Source organism: Lutjanus erythropterus, chromosome 12, assembly GCF_056507025.1.
Source record: "Lutjanus erythropterus isolate fLutEry1 chromosome 12, fLutEry1.hap2, whole genome shotgun sequence".
Taxonomy (NCBI): domain Eukaryota; kingdom Metazoa; phylum Chordata; class Actinopteri; order Lutjaniformes; family Lutjanidae; genus Lutjanus; species Lutjanus erythropterus.
This window is the reverse complement of record NC_139328.1, coordinates 25,922,872-25,944,847: the sequence shown is the minus strand read 5'-3', so window position 1 is coordinate 25,944,847 and position 21,976 is coordinate 25,922,872. Positions and strand designations below refer to the sequence as shown.

The following is a 21,976-nucleotide window of genomic DNA, read 5'->3' as shown; positions in this document are numbered from 1 at the left end:
TTGAAGGCGTGTGTGTCTGTGTGTCCATAAGAGAGAGAGGATGAGTGCTATTTTGCATGTGCAAATTGATGGACATGAGAAATTGCATTTGGTGTTTATTTTTGGTTTTGTTTTTTTAATCTTGGCCTGTGTGAGTGTGTGTGTGTGTGTGTGTGTGTGCTCACAATTGAGTTAGCATCTGGGCAGCCATGTTCAATGTTATTGATTCCGGTCTATAATCGATCTGGCTCTCACATTACATGAAGCTGCACACGCAGAGTAATGAGCCGCTACTGGCTGAGCAGCCTGCTAACAAGCCATCTATAAACACTTTATTTGAAGTCATAAAACCTGACTGTGTTTTTTGATGCTGATGCTATATGTTAATTGGACTGGTGTTTCTGCACAGAACTTGCCTTGCCTGAGATCAGCTTTCAGTCAAACAGCTGTTTTTTTTGGATTTTTTGATGACACAGTTTGAGTTTATGGTGGTCCTCTTGCTCTCCTCCCTAATTCTTGAAGGCTTGTCGCTGGTTAAGTAGAAAAAATGTAGAATCATCCAACATCTCAGCTGAATTTAGTGATGATAACATGTTCCTCCCTTTGCTATGGCTCTAGCTAATGCTAACAATTATGATGAGATTAAAAGAATTTAAAAAGTAAAGAAAATAAGAAGAGACAGTTTTAAAATAAACAGTGCTCAGGTGGTACTGAATCATTATCACACATCACTTTAAATTGTCCTGTTATTCAAATACCAGTTAGTCTGTATTTGTTGAGACATGTAAGGGTGTGGTGGGGGTGGCTGGTTAGCCAGTCGAAAAGGCATTAGTTGAAGTGGGTCAATGTGTACAGCTTGAATTTTATGGCCACTCATTTCACAGCACACAGAAAGGCGTTTGCTTTCCATTCCAGCACACCAGTGCCAGGAGTCTTTGGAAACTTTGACAACAATTCAACAAAAAAGTAAAACTCTCAGGTGAAGAGACAGCGAGATGCTCTTTTATGGCCATGATGACAGAATTTTAGACATAAATTGGTCCCCATTCAAAACATGAAACTGAAATTTGAAATTTCTCTAGTGTTTAGGGAGTAACAACCAAATTATTCCTGTCTAAATTCTGCTGGTTCCTCTAAATTATATCCTGATAGTCTTCAGGATAGACGATCCTGTACATAGTTTGGGCACAGACACAGACAGTTGTTGAGTTTAGGAGATCTTAAACGTATGGATGACTTACATCTCTGAGATACTGATAATAAATTAATGCATGTCAAAGTATTTCACCTCAAGTTAACTTCAAAGGGTCTTCTTCATAAAGAATGCATGTGGTGATTGGCTGCAAGCAAACCCATATAAATAATTATTTTTTTCTAGATCTGGCTGGTACTGGGTGATTTCAGTCTATACCTTAAAGGTACTGAGTACCGATACCCAGGCGTAGATACAGCCTGCTTGTTGATGTCATCTCTCAACTCCAAATCTATTCATGTGCCTCAAGTTATTAATCGGACTAAACAATTAAACAGTGACTGGTGCATGGAAGTCTTGGCCCAGATATCTGCTTGCTGCACTAGAAACCCTGAAACTGTTGCCCCCATAGCCTAAATTGTTGTCAGACAATAGCCAATGGGTTCAGAGACTGATCAAGCATCAACTGTAATACGGGTTGCTAAGTAAAGTAAGGATAGATGAGGGACACTTAGGGTCACAGTATGGACATTTTCTCACTTTCGGGTGAAAACTTGCAGAGTTCAAGGCCTCCAGCGGTGTAAACGCAATTTTGGAGCTTACTGACACCATGTGATGAAGGAGTTCTACCATATATGGTGCTAATAAAGTGATCTCAATATCCACTGAACACATTATTACTTCAATTGTGTGGTCAAATATGAAGGCAGGGCTTGTTGGGTTCTAAAAGGCTGACATTTTGAGCATTGGAGATTGTCACAGTTTATTTATGTTTTGGAGAAAAAGTCTGACAAATGAGGGTTTAAGATAGAGTTTGTAGGTAAATACAAATGCTACCTCTAGTCTGTTTTGTGGCATCATTTTATACAGAAATGTACCTCTGTATTTAATTATTTATGAATGGACAGTGTGTTCAAACATTTCATCAGTACAATTAACAAATTCCCATGAAATTTGGTGGACAGATTAGCTTTGATCAGTCAATCTCAATATGTTCAGCTGCAACACCAAGTTGGAGAATAGTTCTATGTTGGCAAAACTGTATGAAGGAGTGCTTTCTACTATGGAGCCTAACTGGTAACTTGTATTTGTGCTCACCTTACTGTGTTGGTTTAGTTAAAAATACCATTGGAAGTATAATATGGTTTGTCAGCTGTAATGAGCCTCAGGGTGTCAATAGAAGCAGCAGTACAAGTTTCTCTCCACTGTTGTATTTTAATGTATTTGTTTTGTGACAGTGCTGTTTGTAGTTGTTAGTTACTGTGATGTAGAATAGATGTTGTTCTCTCTGATGTGACCCAGAGATACAAAGCTGGCTAGATCAACAAAATGCTTGTTGTCCCAGGCAACAGACGGTAAGCCACACACCATAAAGCCAGTGGCTCAGAACAGCATCACTGTAGCACCAAACAGCAGAGATGTAAAGAGATTGGACGTATTGACGTGGACACGCCGACGCACAGAGATGCACCCACACACAAACAAACACACCCACCCTGCATATGATGCAGGCCCTTCAGTGTGGGAGAAGCCACTGGTCTTAATCCAGCCTCAGCAGGGCATTAAATCTACTTTATGTGTGTGTGTGATGGGAGGGCTTGCTGGCTTAGACAGAAGCTTAGACACCAACGTGGGGAGGGTCCCATCTCAGTCAAACCAGTTATGGTTACATCCTCCAAGGGCCAAACATGAGCCTAGTTTTGTTGACTCGGCCCACCGTTTTTCTGTTGAAGCAGTTAAACATTCTATTATATAAAAACAAAGAAAGCTCTGAGTATCAGCCTAGCATCACATCTGCGCATTGTGTCAGAGCTTTTCCATTGGTTTTCAAACTTTTTGTGTTGTGACCCCTTAAAAAGGAGCTGCATCCACTTATGACCACTCACAGGTTGTGTATATAGCCCCTTTTAAACTGCACAAAAAAACCCCACTAACATCTGACAGTTGGCCTTTTCAGCAGGAGCAATTAGGCCTTGTAACCTCCCTCTGTAACCTCTGTGACTCTTTTGCTCCTTTTTCACAAACATGTTCTGCCTGGCTCAGCTCAGTTTGTCATCATCTTTAGTCAAGTATCTGTAAAAGGGTGGATAAAGCATGCCATGAATTCTTCACAATAAAAATCCCCCATTATTTTGTTATCTAAAAACTTTTCTTATGAAGCAACAAACTTCAAGGAATCACCAGCAGTAGCTTAACACAACTCCTATCCAGCTGAACATGAAACAGTAAAATAAAGCAGATACCTAAAAGTAGAAACAGCGATTTAGGAGAGAAGCTTTACTTTAAACCACAGAGATTCAGTTAGAAGCTGCAAAAGTACTGAGAGCTGCACAGATAGTTTTAAAAACATTTTTTTATCTGCTCTCCTGCATACATGAGTTTAGTTTCGTCTATTTAGTGCGATCCAGAAAGGCAAATTGGTCTACCAGCAATGGGAAAGGGGTCAATCGCCTACTTTTAGCAGGTTTAGTTGAGTTTAAAACACCTGCATATACATGCTAATTTTGGTGTAAAAATAGTATAAATCTACATTTCCTTTTCCGGATATTTATTCCTTATCAGATTGTTTGAGCTTTAGTATGAGGGAGTAAAAGTTTGCCACTAATTCACATGTTGTTGTAAATGTTTTTTAAGAAATAACCTAATTGTGTGCTGCGAGTGGTGTAACACCATGGTGGGGTGTATGATAAATGGCTGACCCCCACACCTGGAATGACTGTTGTATCCCACAGGTACCCACAGGTATGATGCAGCACAACATCAGTAACCATAAGCTATGTTTCCATTGCATGGTACAGCTTGGCTATACTTTACTCCACTCAAGACGCTCATGCTTTGACGTACACCCATTGTTCTAATTCAGAACATGCACTGAAAGCATCTTGACGCCCATCAAACTGCCTTGACTGTCCCACTCTGAACTTGTTTCGATTTTAGAGCATCAAATGGGGACCAGAGTCTTTTTTCTACAGCCGCAGTATGGGTTTGGGGAAAGCTAAATGGGATTTTTTTTTTAAAAAAAGGCACGAATTTGAGGAGCGAGCAATGATTGACCTGCAGCTCCACCTGTAACCAGGTAAAACGAAAAAAAAAGCTGACCTGCAGCAGAGAGAGAGTGAGAGGAAGAAGGTGAGAGTGTATGAATATGGACTCATCTTTCCTGTGTGTCGTGACATAAAAACATTTTCTGATCATTAATTGTAATATTATCGCACAGAGGGGCTGCAGAGAGGAGGGAGGGGAGTGAGTGTGTGAGATAGCACACCCACAACGTAGGTGGTATTGTTAATTGGCTGGATCTTATAACTGCCAGCTAAACGGAGGAATGTCTGCACCTTGTCAATTGACCACAGTGTGGTTTTGCGGGCTGCCATTTTTTACAATCTGGGTTAAGTGAATAGAACAAATTGTGGTCGGTGTGTAGGATGTCTGTGTCACAAAAGTGGCAACTGTGATGATTCTCTCTGACCAATTGGTGGTCTGCACCACTTTCACTCTACCATTTGGTGTCGGCTCTGCTTGCGTGGAACCTTGGGCATGGTGATACCAAAAATGGACCAGGTCAAGCTGAACTGAGTTGTACTATGCAGTGGAAACATTTGTCTATAATCTGAAATAATGAATGACTAACTTTATTAACAACATCAGTGTTTATTTAAAAGGTTCCTTAAAGGTTGTAAAATGTTTCACACCACCACACAGTAACGTGCAGCCTCCGGTCATTTCAATGAGGCAATGCCAGCAGAGGGGGCATCACGGGTCAGAGGGAAGTGATCATGGGGGAGCTGATAATGTTGGTGTCAGAATTCCTGGAAATGTACAGCACAACACTAGCCACGTGCCAGGACAACCAGTAGAAAACTGAGTCTGGGACAACATTTCCACCAAAGTAGTAGATATGTTGTGCACTTTTGGGTGGATGTCCCATTAACTTCACTGAAGCATCTGCCTGTCGTTTTTCTTTTGGGGGGGGAACACTAGCAGGTAGGCAGTTGTCAGGGTGGTTACCATGCAATGGTGCAAAAGGCCCTTAAGTCTGTCTCAAAGATGCACAGACCTGAATGGGTGAAGGAGAAGCCTCAGTAATTCAGAACAATATGTTTCTTCTCATGTAAAGACTAGCTGGCTTGTCTATGACATGAAGTGAAACATTAAATGATGGACTGTCAGGGATAACAACTCTGACATTTAACATTTAATGTCTCTAAAGTCAGGGTGCAGAGGTGTTATTACATTAAGTATGAAGCTGGAAGTTTTTCACTATCCCTGCAAAAACACATTAGCTTTAATTTTGTGCTGCCAGTCATTACATAAGACTGCGTGGTCAGTCATTTTTTTGTTACATGCTCAAAACCTCAATTATTCTGCAAGCTAATGCCTGAGGATGACTCATTACTTTAATAACAACCCATAGTGTGCTTTACTTCCATGACAACTATCATTTTGTCATAGAAGGCCTCTCATGCAAATGGTGATTGTCACATCATCCCAACGGCTTTTCAGCCAGTCCCTATTGTGTAGTATTTCTTGTAATTATCTGGTCTTTATTAACAAACTTTGCTGCACTTTTATTTTAACAGGCAATCATAATTACTGCTAAATAGGTTGCACCACTAAGTTTCCATCTGTTTCTCCCTACCTGACCTCCATCTGGCTGTAATGTGAGACCTACCTACTCTCTGTCACCTGTAACTTACCAGGAAGTAGATTTCAAGGGATATTGCTTGAAAGCTGAACAGACCAGAAAATGATAACACACCTGAACCAGTATGGGAGCCACTGACTATATACTGACTGCAGACATGAGAGTGAAACACAGTTCAGCTTTGAAGTGAAGATAGGACCCTGGAATGCTGTGTTCTTGAAATAATACTGTTTTTAGACTTTTTTTATGCCTTCATGCCGGCAACAGCAGTGGCCAGAGGTATTAAGTTTTCGGCTCGTCTGTTTGTACATCTATCCCAGTCTCATGAATGTGATATCTCATGGAATTTCCTCAAATTTTGTACAAACATCCACTTGGACTCAAAGATGAACTGATTAGAAGTTGGAGGTCAAAGGTCAACCTCACTGTGACATCCTAGTGCTCAGCTTTCTATCGAACTTCTGTAGACCTTTGTAAAAAAAATTGTCTCGTAAGTGAAGACAGCTTGTTTCTTGTGGAAAATTATTCACTGGAATTATAAAATATAAAAACACGCGCTTAATGCATTTTATTTAATTCATTTAAGATGAGAAGATGATCTGCGTTAATCGATTAATTGATTATCAGACAACTAATAACCAACTATTTTGATTGGATTAATTATTTTGAGTCATTTTTAGATAAATCTTGTCCAGCTTCTCAAATGTGAATATTTTCTCTTTTCTTTAGTTTGCTATGACAGTGAACTATATATCATGAGTTGTGGACAAAACAAACATTTGAGGATGTCATCTTGAGCTTTCGGAAACACCGATCAACACTTTGCATCATTGTCTCACATTTTATGGACCAAACCACCAATTGAATAATCAAGAAAATAACCGACTGATTAATCAATAATGAAAATAATCGTTAGTTACAGCACTAGTCTGCGTAATAGATTGTATATTATTACAGAGGTATCATTGGTAGTAGTGTTTCTCATAATCAGCACTTACTGATGTTTCCCAAAACCATCTTTTTCTCTTCCTTAAAATAATTATTCAACATGTCAAAATAAAGCAGCTTTAAAAATGCAAATTGGTACATGTAGCTCTAACAAGTAAACAGAATAAAAACACACCTGTGACAGACCCCCCCTATCACTAGTGGTTTTTCACAAACTCAAAACAAAGAAACTGAGGAGCGATGGTTTCTATTGGAGACAGAGTCCCCTTAAGCATCCTGTGATCGATCCTCAGCTTTAATTCCTTAATGGCTGGTTTGACCCTCTGGCCTCGTCTCTTCTCTCTGGCTCAAATTGTTTTTAAATGGCTCCACTTTGTGAAGCTCTTGGCTCCTCTGATTGTATTAGTATCAGGCTGAACGGGGCAAAGGCTTTTGTCGCAGGCTACATTAGTGTTAATTCATTGTGTGCTTGCATGTGTGTGTATGTGCGAGTGCGTACGCAAGGCCATATGTGTCTCTCTGTATGTACTTCTGCATTTGTCCAAGTGGGCTCATGTGCATCTTTAGACATTGATTGAAATGTCTGTATAGTCCAGGTCGTGAGTTCAGTGTGTTGTGTGTGTGTGTGTGTGTGTGTGTGTGTGTGTGCACCTTTTTGAGAGGATTGATTTAAACATTCAGCAAGCTTTCATCAACTTTTGAGGTCATCTTGTCAAGCTTGTGACGATATCTCCAGTCAACATGATGTCAACTTACCTCATATAACCAATAATAACTTGTACCCCTAAAGAAATGACAACACTGTCTAATGTTGTGCTCAGTGTTTCCAAATTAAGTTTAATTCCATTTTCTGGATTTTATTTTCCTACTCAATACAAACCTTTTGATGCCTTGTCTGATGTGCAGCTATTGAATGGTGAGATTACCCTAGCCTAGTTTTGCTACTTGAACTACAACTAATTTATCTTATTAGTTTTCTGACACACTGTTTTCCGTGCTTTATTGTTTTAATAGAGGCAGCTGTGTAATATGCTGTCAGGACAACACAACCAACATGCACAAGGAATCCCAAAGGGCTTTCCATTTTTGAGAACTTTTTTTAAACAGGCAACTCTGTAACATTACTTTTAAAAGTAATGCTACCCAACTCTGATCTCATTGACAAATGTACCACAAAATATGTAAAAAAAAAAAACATCTTTGAATGACCTCACTTTGTAGTAGGCCTGTATATTGGCAAGAATCTGGCAATATAATATGTATCATGATTCAGTGGTTACATTTAATATAATGCTATACTGCAAGAGAGGTGATATATTGAAAGACCATTTCAAATTTAGTAAGAACATGAAACAAGATAAAGTACACGCAGAGAGTTGTTGAGTTGAGCTGGTGTAAATGTTCAACTAAAAACCCCTCTATACTTGACAGTTGACCCAGAAAGTTTGTAGCATCGTTCTTTAAGGAGAACACCAGCTGTGGTCAGCTTGAATTCATGATGGCTGCAACAGATTCCTTTATTGACAAGTGTAGTCCTCAAGTCCTCATTTCGTTTTGTTTGGTTTTTTTTTTTTTTAACAACATGATTGGCTGTTTTCCTTCATCGTCCGTCTCTCCTCTCCTCTCCTCTCCTCTCCTCTCCTCTCCTCTCCTCTCCTCTCTTGGTGTAATTAGGCCATATTTTCTTCCTTCCTCAGGCCTGATTATTCAGAGCAACAGATGTCCCTCTTCCCATTGTCTTTTTCTTGTCAACCCCCATCCACACCCACTTGTCTTATTTTACAACATTTGCACTCACTGATTTAATGACTATACAAATGCACCAATAAAAATTGTTCATCCAATTGATACGCTTCCTACCCTCCATTCTGCTATGGTTTCATTTTAAACTTCTTTTACATTTCCCTTCTTCCATCCATTATTTTTCTCTCATCTCATTTCTTGCCTCTGTCCCTCTCCCTCCCTCTTGTTTTCTCTGTCCCTTATCCCTCTTTCCTGCCTTCATCTGCTCAGTTTCAGCCCCACAGACTGGCTGTTATGTAACGGTCAGGTGATGTGTTGGCCCATTGAAGGGCCTTAAAGGCCTACCGTCCTTCTCTCTGCTTGTAACTGTTAGGCTCTGCTTCATCAGTGTCTGATTGTCATATCACAAGAACAAGATTATGCCTACACATTTATTTTAATATGTATGTTCAAAATAAAAAACCTAACAATAACTGACTGCTACACATTGATCTGACCGATATATGCACAATTGACTTGGAGTGCAAATAATCACTGCTAGTGTTGATTTCATTCAATTTTTTTAACCTGGTCCCTATTTAGCATATTTTTGTGTCTGTGTGAGTAATGGGGACAACAATTTTTGAAATGGGTCTTGTACAGAGAGAGAGTGCTGCAGCTGTCGGCACAGAACTTGCTGCAATGTAATCCTTATGGGCAATTGCACGCTGTCAAACAATGTCCACTAGAAGTGCTTGTATTGCCACTGACAGACTCAGAAAGTTATCAGAAGTCACTGACAACATTACGGAAAGGATCACTACAGAGACAGACCTTTCTCTTAAAGTGTAAGCATTTTTAGTGGACGCAATTTGATGGTGATCAATTACCCCTAAGGATTTCATTGTTTCAGTACTACAGAAGTTCAATACTGGATCAATTTCAAAAGATGTTGCCCTCATTAGTCGCTTGCATACAAACATATCAGAAAATAGGGTCCAAATTGAAAAATGCTGAAGTTGCTGTTTGTGCAGTTTGTAATTGACCCTTTTCTAAGCACCACCCTCCTTTGCTACTGTTGCTACACCTGCCAAACTTTACATTCTTACACTGCATTTATACAGTTTATGGTGATAGTGGCTAATTTAACATAAAAATTGGGAGTAATTGTTGAAACATGAGGTCTGTGATTCCTTTAACAAAATCAGATTCTCATTTCTAGGTGATGACCGTGGATTTTGATGTCAAAAATGACTCACAAGCAGATTTCATAAGTGTAGCTGGCTGATGCAAGCTACTGCTAACTCGACTTGTCAGCTGAGAAATCCCCAGCTGACGTTTTAATGTTTTTATTTGACATGTTTTAAAACAAGAACCCTGTGAAAGTATTTATGTAAAGTTACCTATCAGCTGCATAAATGATAGGCCAAAGCCAGCTCACATCTCAGCAAACATTGGTTGCATGGTCAAATGCGGCAGGTATATCTACATGATAGATGACAGAAATACGCTCATTAATGCGGGAAAAGGAATCACAGAGACTCGATTATTGCAGTGGACCTTGAGAAGGGTCACCAAGCCAGACCAGCTGGACCACAATCACGGAAGACATCCGGGATAAGAGCCACACTAACTCAGCTTAGACCTGAGGCAGCAAGCTACATGTGTGCTCTTGTGTTTCACTTATTTGAGAGACTACAAAAAAGATGCCACCGTCCAGACTCATGAAACGCTGAGTATTGTTCTTCTCAGAGCCTCCTACACACCACTTGAACTTGTAGAGAAATGGAAAGCTTGACCGCTCTAGTTACGGTTGCTAACCTATGATTGGACAAGTACTGTTTGGAGGCAGGGCTTAGCAAAGGGTCAGTTCTTGAATCCAAGAAGAGAAACAGAATCTCCACCACATAACTGTAACATCACCAGTCACCAGAGTTGGAGGGGCTACTTTAAAAATCATACAATTACTAATTATCTTTTAAAAATGTAGTCAAGTAACCAAGTATCACAGTATAAATGTAATGTAACTTGATTCATTTAAATTAAATGTTGACTCTTGGATATGACAGCATTTTACAATAAATTCTACAATAAATTGCACTGTACGGTAAAGAAAAAATAACAGTGAAACTTTCACCCTGTGAAGCATTTTTTTCACTAGAGGCCATGATAATGAATTGGCAGCTCTAAGATAAGTTTCACTTTAGACTGGAGTGCTGTTGTGAGACTTGTGGGAATCTACTTTACTACCCAAGCCTGCGAGTCACAAACACCATAAAAATCAGTGGAAGATATATAAGCACCTAAAATATCACTAGATAGTGTCAGAACTTGCTGCGATCACAAAAAATCCAAATGTTCACATGATGTTCAGACAATTAAGTACTTAGATTTTTTCCTATGTGATAGCTAAGTGTAAGACTTGCAGACATGCTGTAAGTGGGTTGTTAAAATCCCACAAAGACAAACAGTGTTGGGCCAACAAGCTGAGTTCTGTCATCAGTGTCTTGGTAGAAGGTCTCGCAGCATGAGGTGACCATATGGTGAAACTTTCTGCCAACGGGTGTTTCATTTTCTTTCCACCTACCTATACTTGAACACAGTACTTTCAGGATCATGAGGATATTATCAAGACAATTTGGCTCATCATGACTTCTATTAACGGCCGTCAACTTATTTGCCAGAAATGTTCATGAAGTATGAACAGTGTGAATGCCTACATGCATTTCTAACTGAAGTAATTATTGACACCTACTGTTTTCCCACTAGGCCTCCCACATATTGCCTGCAGGAACATTACAATGATACATTGTTTTCGTGAGTCATGAGCACACTCCCTGTTTGATTATCCACCATTCAAACAGGTTGTGTACATCTTCAGCACATTAACTCTTGTCTGTTCATAATACTGTGCTTAATAACGCTGTCAAGTTCAGTGAGTATAGCAAAGTGCACTTTTCAGTGTCAGGGCTGAGGTTTTTAATTTTACACAGTGCACAGTTGTACTTGCGCTAGAGCATCTAGGTTAAAAGCGTTCTCATCTGCTCTTTTTGCTCTTCAATAAAGAGATAGATCAGGTAGGATATCTTTGAAATTGTAAGCATAAAGTGTAGACTTATACCGAGCTCCTTGGCTTCATACTATAACCTTGGATAAATATTATGGCAGGTAAAGGATTATTACCGTTGCCTTATAATAACTCTAAAGGTTGCTAAACATATCTAAGGAAATGGGTATCAGAGACAAATATTTATTAAAAATTTTCATGGTAGCAATCAAGAAGGCAATTAAAAGGTGTTGGTCTCTTAAAGTGCCCCATCCCTGAACAAATGGATAGATATTATAATCAGCATATACAGTATGGAACATATAACATTCAGTTTAAAGGAGCAGTTGACTCCAAAATTGATTGTTTTAGCGTGAGTTGCAGAGTTTTGGAGATATTGACTGTAGAGATGTCTGCCTTCTCTCCAATATAATGGGACTAACTTACAGTAAAGTGGTGTAGTTTTATTAAATTACCAGACTGTTCTAGCTGTTTTTTTTATGTGCATTTATCCACTTAGTCATTATATTCACATTAGTGATTATAATTCATCAAAATTCTCTTTGCGTTGATATTTTGTGAAAGTAAAATAGTGATCAGCATTGTAAGATTTGATTTTGTCTTGTTTCTGACATAAGTTCTGATTAATTTAGGTTAATTTTGACTCACAAAAAGCCCTCTCTTTCTTTCTCTCCTCTTTTCATTCTCTAGGTGCTGATATTTACTGAAGATGAGTAGTGGTGGGGGGAACACCCCGGAGCCCCCCAGAGGGTGGGAGTCTCTGAAGAGGAAAGACTGTCCATCAGACCTCCTGGGCCCCAGGTGAAGACCTTCATTCTCAGTCCACAGACTCAGTACATCTTCACTATGACACCACTTAGGGCTGGGTATTGTTTAAAAAATTACATCCCCGGTACCCTTTAAGTGATACCAGTACCAATAGAGTACTTCATTCAGTAACCTTTTTTCAAAGATTCCTCTTTATTTGCAGTGATTGGCTACAAGCAAAACCATATAAATAGTCATTCTTTTCTATTTCTGGGTACTAAGATCTACAGGTGCAGGTATTGTTTGAATGGAGAAGTTTTGGTTCTACTTGGTACTGGGTTATTTCAGTTGATACCTTAAAGGTATTGAGTAGGAATATCCAGCCCGAACACCACTAAATCCTCACTGTAATGTAAAACACGTCTCCTTGCTGTAACCACATGTAGTTCTTTACAAATAATGATTATTTTCATAATCTGCTGATTATTTTAAAGATTAATTGATTAATCTTTTAGTCTTTAAAATTGTGAAAAATGCTCATCACAGTTTTCAAGAGCCCAAATGGCATCTTCTTTTCTCCAGGCAACGGTCCAAAACCCAGACATTCCTCATTTACTATCATAAATGTAAAAGAAAAGCAGAAAATCTTTACATTTTAGACACTGGAACTGGCAAATGTTTGATATTTTTGCTTAAAAAATCACTGAAACAATTAATAATTAAATTGTTCCAACTCCACTAAACTGTAATAAATTCAGGATACTTAATAACCTCACCAGGTTCTTCAGTACAGTGCAGTATTCAGTCAGTTTATTACCCTCTTCCTCATTATAGCCATATAGGGTAGGGTGTCACTTATTGATTCCAGTTCTTAATGATTCCTCTTTTTGTTTCTTGTCCCTCCATTTGAATGTGAAAACAACCACAAATATGACACAAGTCAAATAATCTTTTATTTTCAACAGTTGATCAAAATAGATAATTTGCTATAAATGATTTCTGTGGCTCTTCTTTGTTACTTTTATTCAGGGAATGAGAGAAAAAGTGGGGGAGGTGGGAGAGAGAGGTTGGTGAAATGAGTCGATGCTCTCGCAGGTCGATGAAAAAAATGCAACCACAGCATTTTTACAGACGACAGTTTATATAAAGGCTAACAAGTCATTGTACTTTCAGCGTCCGAGAGGATGTATGAAGGTTGTCGTGACGATGTACTGAGTTGCACTCCACTGAGGTTATAATGAGGACACAAGGATGATGTAGCTCAGGTTGTAGTGAGGTTGTTAGGATGTTGACTTGCAGTTAGAGTGAGGATGTCTGTGTTTGTCCATCAAACATGAAGCGTTTTCATGACCTAAGCCTAGTCATAGTCATAATAACATACTATTAGCTAATGCTAGCACATCCAGCTCAAGTGCAAACAAATGTAAAACAGCAAATGATCAGCTTGTACACAGCATAAAAAATATTCTGCTTTTCTTTTTTTCACTATTCTTTATTTCACTATATTTTAGCACATGAAAGGTGCTTGAAAACCACTATATTTTAAATTCATATATTTAATGGTGAACTACATAGATAGTCATCTTCCTTTCCATTCTGTAAACATTTCATTTATTTTCCATGTAAACGATGACATCTTTGTTTCCGTCCCGGTCCTCTAGCCCTAAGCGGAACACTGAGAAGAGGAACCGGGAGCAGGAGAATAAGTACATCGAGGAGCTGGCCGAGCTGATCTTTGCCAACATCAACGACATGGACGACCTCAACGTCAAGCCGGACAAATGTGCTATCCTCAAAGAGACAGTGAAACAGATCAGGCAGATCAAGGAGCAAGGTGAGGATCCACTCTGGTTCACTCTGTGTCCTATTGCTTTTGCCCTGTTTCGTCTCCTTCTGTTACAGTTTTGGTTCCATATACTGTGTATTTGACACTTCAAAAGATGAAACTCAATGAGGAATTTTGTACTGTAATATGAAAATGTGAGGGGTTTGAATCTTTCAGTGTTTTCATATCTTTTATCTATCTGTATGTCTTTTCCTTTTACTTTTTCACCTTCCCCTTTTTCATTTTCCTTCCTCTTATTTCCTTTTTCTCAAGTCTCTTTCTCAAGAATTTCAAGATGAAATAGAGACTCTATACATGCTCTCACCACCACAAACATGTAGTTGTTGTAAGAAGTGAAGAGTCTTAAATAATTTTATAGTAATAATTTTATAAGCCCCTCACAGAGTATACAATTTGTCCTGCATAAAAAAGTGTGTTGATGTGTGAATGCAGCCTAATTTCACAGTGTGAACCAAAACAAACCAAAATTGGAAATACCACTGACCAAACAGAGCAAGCCTCTTTTAACACAGAGTACACAGAATACTCAGAAAGGTTCACAAAATTCAAATTCCTTCCAGTGATTGGTCTAAACTCTTGCTCTGTCAGTTCCCACAGAACGCTAAAGTGAATGTAATGTGGAAATATACAGCATGTGAGTGTTAACACACTGTGTAATGATAATGAGTGTGATGGTGAGACAGACTGAGGCAGAGTTGTTATGTAACACTGACCAACATGATGTAAGTCTGTAAAAGAGAGCAGGCAGATTTGCCCTCAGCTCGGTCTCTCAACCTCCCTGTCTCCCACGATTTCTCTCCTTTCCCTCACCTTCCTTTCTTTTTCACCTCCCTCATTCCTCATCTTTGTCTTTTTCTGTTCTCTACACACCCCTTTACTTTTCTTAGCCCTCTCTCATCCTTCCCCGAATGATCTTTGTCATTTCATTTTCCTGCATTTCCCATGCTTTCCTTTTTCCTGTCCTTTATATCCCTTTCCTTTTTTCGTGGTCATCTTTCATTTTTCTTCAACCATCTATGTCTTTTCCTTTTCTGTCCTTTACCTTGTGTTTTAGTTTCTTTCATTTTCTTTTCTTTTCCTTCAATTATTTTCATGTCAGTTAGTTCCTTTCCTTTCCTTTTTCATTCCATTCCTTTTATTTTTTCCTTTTCTATTTCATCCTTTCTCAACCGTCTCTGTCCTTTCCGTTCCATTCCTTCTCTTTTCTCTCTTTCATCTTTCCTCAACCTTCTGTCTTTTACTCTTCTCTCCTCCCTGTCCCTTCGTCCCTCATTTCTTTCCTATCCATCTTCCATCTTTTCATATGTCCTTTGCTTTCCTTTCCTTTCCTTTCCTTTCCTTTCCTTTCCTTTCCTTTCCTTTCCTTTCCTTTCCTTTCCTTGTATCTTTTTCCTCACTCTCTCCTCTTTCCTTTTTCTTATCATCTTTGATCCCTTGTCAACAATCTGCCTTTTCCTTTATTTTCCTTCCTGTTGCCCTCTCCATATCTCCTCTCTCCTCTCATTCCATCCTTCCTCTCTGCCTTCTCTTTTTCTCTCCTTTCTTCCCTCTCTCCATCGCTGATTTTTTCATCCTCCCTCTCCTCCTTTTGTTCCTGTGGTCAGCCAGTCAGTGTCCACGTGTTTTAGTACTGTTTGTGTCTGAAAACAACAGCTGAATAAGCACACGCACACACATACACACACACACAGATGATACACACAGTCACAGTCACACAGCTGTTTGGCCAACTTCAGAAACCCACTGTTGTCCTGCAGCCTCAGTATTTAATGAATGAGATAGAATTATTTGACACAAAATGTGCTTATATCAAACGTAAGTTTTACAAAAGTAACATAAAAAAATGAGAAAGTCCATATAATTAAACAAGCAGAAACATGTGAACCATTACTAAGTAATGAACAGTAGTTAAAACAAAATCAGTAGCTTTGTTTAGTGCAGCAGAAAGGTCATCTGCTGAAAAGAGGGAACATATACATCGACAAAAATAATGGTATTGTGCCTTCTCGTGTGTATGTGTGCACATGCATTCATGCATGCATGTGTGTCAGATGACTTACTTAGCAGGGTGTGTGTTTGGCCCTCAAGTCCCATTTAATTGCAGGGTCATATTATAGATGGAAGATGAGTGTGTATGTGTGCTTCCATTTCTGTCAACTCAGCAGTTGTCCCTATGCTCAGACTGCTGAAAAAACAGCAGTATCTAATAATAAATGGCATGTATATACTGTATATATTCTGTGTGCATGTGCGCGCACGTGTGTGTGTGTGTGTGTGTGTGTGTGTGTGTGTGTGGCCAGAAAGCTTATTTACGAATGCTGCCAAGTGTAAGGGCTGTGTGTATTACATATACACTTACATATTACAGAATGTAGACAGGAAAATGGAATAAGAGGATTACAAAATTATGCATGAAACCTATATTGGTTATATAACTATAACCAAAGGTTAAATGAAAACATCACTATTTATTCAGTTAGTTTTCTGGCAATCGCCTAATTGAAGTCATTAACACGGAGACATGTGGAAATAGCATCTCTCTTTTTCTTGTTTTAAAGTTGTTGCAGCTGTGAACATACAAAGATCGGGAGCTGGTCACAATGTGGAATCTCTTCCCAAAGCTATTGAGAGCAAATGAGCAGTGGACTTATCAGTTGTCAAGTTGGATTGTGTTGCACTGCCAAAGATTAATTTAGTCTAAGATTAGTTGTACTCAGAGTTTGCATAACCAGATTATAAATTAAACAGAGCTCAGTTAAACAATTAAAAACTAATCTCCATTTAGTAAATCCAAATTTGTTGATGTAAACAGAAATTAAATCAAGTTAAATCAACATGAAGATGCTTTCTTACCCACATTTAGATAAAAAAAAATAATTGCTGTCAGGGCCTTGTAACTATAAAAGAGAGGTGAAACTGTTAACTTTCAACTGCTCTGCATTCCCTAACAAAACGCTATATTGTTTGCCAGCTAGCTAAAAAGTTAATTGGCCTAGTTAGCCTACTCATGATGGCTTTGCAGAGACTCTGTCTTTTTAGAGGTCTTTGGCCAAATGCCAGAAGATTAAAAAAAAAACAACAACAGCGCAGTGACGAAAAATAGACTGCCTGGCAGCAACTGGCAGTTCCAATGGTTCAAGTAGATTAAAAGAGACAAGCGCCGCATCATAAAACTAAATTGGGTTGAGTTTGTTCCTTGACTTCCATCTCAAAAATGCAGCTGTTTTAAAAGTAAAAACCTCCTCAAGTGTAAGTTTAAAGTCAATGATGTATCATATTTTAGTTTGTGTTTGGTTTAACGTTTTGGTGCAGCAGAATTAAATTTAATCTAGGTTTTGAGTAAAATTAAACTGAGGTTAAAATATAAGTTTAAATAGAATCATTCGTAACTTTAATCTAGTTTTAAAGTGTGATGCAATATCATTTAATATTGAGCCACAGTTTGATTGATGTGCAAAGCTTGAGTTTATTCAGACCAATGCTTGTGTTCATCTTGTTTCTGTATAACAGTTCTACTCCTCTACATTTCTTCTGTCTTTCCTCTGATGATGTTTTTGATGTGATGTGTGTCAACTTTGTGTCAGTTCTCCACAACTTGATAGACGGTCACTGTGAACTCACTGCTCGTCACACAACTCAGACACATCCTCAGAAAGTGTTACACAAAATCACTTAATAACCTGTTTGGGGAAAAATTAGAGTTGGGGCTATAAACCTGAACACACAGACTAATCATGTGCAACACAGTGTATCATATTTATTGATATAAAAAAAAATGTGTACTGCAACTTTAATACCCTCCAATCTGCATGACAGCCTCTGCAGGCTGTACAGTGACAGGGTTTAAGGGCTGATGACTCTGTACAGCTCTGGTCCCACAACAGGAATGTCAGCTATGTGGCCTAATGGGGCCATGGGAGGCTTAACAGTCCAGTGGTACAGCCAGGGAGGAGAGTGCAGACTGGCCTCTAATATGACTAAATGTGTGTAATGTACTGCACATTAGCGTAGTGATACCTGCACTCTATGGTATTCCAGGCACTCAAACCTACAGGCTGGACTGTGACTGTGGTCATCACATTGTTGGAGGATTTTTTGTTAGTTTACATTAGCGGTAGTTGTAACTTAGGTTAAGCGCAGGACCAGCCAGTGAATGTAATCAGTAAAAGGTCCTCACATACATACAAACACAGTGTGTGAGTGGGTGTGTGTTGGCCTGAGGGAGACATCATCACAGAAACAACACCCTCAGTGTTTTCTGGGAAAAGAAAATACCCGTTAAGAGGCAGTGCTGAAGAAAAAGCTTCATTCTGACAAGATGTTTTTTTCCAAGAAAACAAACATGCTGTGTGGTAAACATACAGTCAGTTATTTCATTCGATCCCAGTCTTCCTTTTGATATTCACATTTGACATGCAGTTTCCACATCATCATTACCACATCAACAGTGAGTCATGCATTCAGTAAATTCCTTTAAAATGCACCATGAAGTTCTCAGCAATGGGATAGATGGAGCATTTTACTGACTTATCTCATTTTTTGGTTATTTTGAGTGCTTTCACACCTGTAGTTTGGTTCATTTGGTCTGGACCAAGGGAAGGAAATGACAAGCCATATTTCCACCTGAAGTACACAGGAGCTACTTTTCAAGGAGCTACAAATTCCCTTCAACCTACTGTTGTCTGCATTGCCATCATGGTCTGCAGATCTGTAAAGACTAGGCAAATTTGTCTGCTGGCTTGGAAAAAAATATGTCTGATTTTATGTGTAATTTTTGTGTGCAGCAATACAACAACAGTCATCATCTAGCTTTCTTCTGTAACTCTGTGTCAATGTGTTGAAGCACATTTCTGAGGGAAATATACTGTCTCCGAACGTAATTTAGGTCCTGGTCCCTGCAGTGGAAACACAAGGAACTCCTCCAAAGGTTCCTAGTCCCTGGGAAAACACAGCTGTTCATTGTTGCATTCCAGCTTTGGTCCAGTACATGTTCATACTGACTTTTTAGAAATGAACCAAGAGGAGTAAACGTGAAGTTTTACATATCGACAGGTAACTGATTGGACAGATTCGGCAATTGTTATCCTGCATCATCTGGATCTGCACACAGCTTTTGGCCAATTAGTCAGGGAAAATACCCACGTTGACATGCATACATGTTACTAAATTATATAAATAAATGTATTCAAAGCTTATACAGATCCATTATATTGTATGGTATCATGCTAAAATCACATATTTGTTGAAAAATCCTGTGGTTGGTTCATTTGGCTTTGTCCACTTAGAAGCAGACAGAGACTACCCTTTTCAAGAGAGCTTGGTCTGGTTGTTTTGTCCGTGCCTAGGTTCAGTTGTACTCTAAAATGTTTTTTCTCTTTATACAAAGAAAGTCATTTTCAAAATGGTCAATGAAAGTTTGCAAGCTCCAAAACCAGAGACATTTCAATTGTTTAAACCCCCTGTTTTCCTGTTTCTCATTGTCTTTTACAGAAAAAGCTCCAGTGGCTGATGCTGAGGAGGTGCAGAAGGCCGATGTCTCCTCCACAGGACAGGGTGTCATTGATAAAGACACCCTTGGGCCCATGATGCTGGAAGTATGTTCAGCCAAACTTTGGTCCACCCCTGTCATTATGCTCTGAGAATAAATGAGTCCAAAGGTCAAAGCAATAGCGACACAAAACAGAACATTAGCTGGAGCCGCAATGATGATGATGGCACCAAGAACGATTATTCAAACCGGAATTTCTTGCTTGTCTTCTATTGACAACAGTGGCCTGTAAATGACCTTTGGGTACTACAGAGGGGAAGTGCAACAATTTCAATTAAATAATCTTAATTTTTTTTCGCATTCATTTTCTATAACGTCAGAATTATTGTAGGAGCTCCTGCTTTGCTCCAAATGCCACCATTAAAGCAGTGCAATGGGGGGAAACGAGCAAAAGCCTGCACGTTTTTGTATCCATGCTGTTGTCACTTAGGGCTCGTGGAACATCTTTCTCACTTTAAATGGTGTTGCACTCTACAGTGACGCAGGCAGATAAGAGTTCCTCTGGCTAGCGGCAATGCCGTCATCAAGCCTGCTCTAGTGTGTGTGTCTGTCTGTGCACGTGTGTGGTGACGTATAACATGGGACCCAATGAGGTGTAAATACCTTTTCTGAAAAGCCAGATTAGAATAGGAGGGGAGGAGCTTGACCACGCACACACACAGAGGCTATATATAGCTTTCACCAGTCGCAACATTGGCTGAGGTGTCATTCTAGTCAAGACCCTGTCTGTTCTATTGTATTCTATTCCATTCTATTCTGCACTAATTTTTGGAATATAAACAGGCAGACACACAGTAGGAGGCTTGTGTAGACATGTGGCAGACTAAAGGACAAATCACAGTCTGTACATATAGGTGGAAAATACTGAGTTGACAGGAATGAAAGAATGGAAAAATACACACACAGTGCAAGAGAGGCCTGTTGTAATAGCAAGCTGCACTGATAGTGCTTGGTATTTTTCAGTCATAATTGAGGAGTTTTGTGTCAAATTAAAAAAAAAAAAATACCCAGATTTATTTTAAAAGGAGTAGACATTTTGAAACACACGTTTCATGTTCACAGAGATCCAAAATTGATGCATTTGTTCATGTAAGACAATAACACAATTAATTTACTGTAGTTTACAGTAAACAAGGCCCTCGGTTGTTAAGCATGCATCAGAATACACTTATGGTAATAGAAAATGAAGCCAAAAAACAAAATGTCATGCTGATTAAGTGCCAATTTGCTCACACAAAATGACAATATATGGTTAAACTTAACAGCTAAACCCAAACCGGAGGAATTAAAACCTCAAGTTTCCCATTTACTTCTGTTAATTGAGTCTAATCATCTTTGGGTGGAAAGTTCAGATGAACTTTAATTAACATCCAGTCTCCCTTCTTTATCCCTCTTACCTTCTTCTGTCTTCATGCTTTTTCTTTCCCTCCTGCTGGCCTTATTGTTTCTTCCGCTAATCTCCCTCTACTTTGTCTCTTTCCTTCTTTCCTTCACTCTGCTTGTCACCTTCTCTTCTTCCTGTTCCCTCCCTTCAAATTTCCCCACTATTTCATGTATTTTTACTTTCCACCTCTTCTGTCTGTCCAACCATCTTGTCTTTCTGCTCTACCTCCCTGTTCTTCTCCTCATTCCCTCCCATCGTCTCCTTCTCCCTGTCTCCTCTGCCCTTCCACTTTTTCCTCATCTCTCAGGCCCTGGACGGCTTCTTTTTTGTGGTCAACATGGAGGGCAACATAGTGTTCGTGTCAGAGAACGTCAGCCAGTATTTGCGCTACCAGCAGGAGGAGCTGATGAACACCAGCGTCTACAGCGTGCTGCATGTTGGGGATCATGCCGAGTTCGTCAAGAACCTCCTGCCCAAGAGCCTGGGTAAGAACCACAGACAGTTTTACAGTCCTGTATTCTGAAATCTCAATGGTCCGAAAAATGTTCCATTGGACTGAGAGCCCATTTGTCCCACGCCCACAGCTCTGAAGGCTCTGAAATACACACACACTGGAATTTTTTGCTCCTAATGTCTTTGTGTATTTTGATGGGCAAAATTTAGCTATAAGTTCAGGTCACAAAGCTACCTGGTTAAGTTTAGGAAAAAATCATGGTTTTGGACAGTGTTAGTTTTTTAAAAGAATATATTGATTTTGTTTTGTTGACATCCTTTTATTTCACAACTAAATTGTAATGGTGACATGAATAAAAAAATCTTGACAACAAAAATGATGACAAATTATGACCTGCTGTTAATTAAAAATGAAAATGATGACTAAGATGACTAAGATTATGAC

At 39.1% G+C, this 21,976-nt stretch overlaps 1 protein-coding gene across 1 annotated transcript in view; it reads left to right on the top strand.

The window, feature by feature from the left end:
* The window catches only part of LOC146318069 (nuclear receptor coactivator 2-like), a 50,455-nt gene that overhangs the window by 4,052 nt on the left and 24,427 nt on the right, over nt 1-21,976 (top strand). The window contains exons 2-5 of the mRNA XM_084732673.1: nt 12,244-12,354; nt 13,962-14,134; nt 19,637-19,740; nt 21,386-21,563. Coding sequence (XP_084588799.1) covers nt 12,263-12,354; nt 13,962-14,134; nt 19,637-19,740; nt 21,386-21,563 — 547 coding nt within the window. The 5' untranslated portion in view covers nt 12,244-12,262. The remainder of the gene's footprint in view (nt 1-12,243; nt 12,355-13,961; nt 14,135-19,636; nt 19,741-21,385; nt 21,564-21,976) is intronic.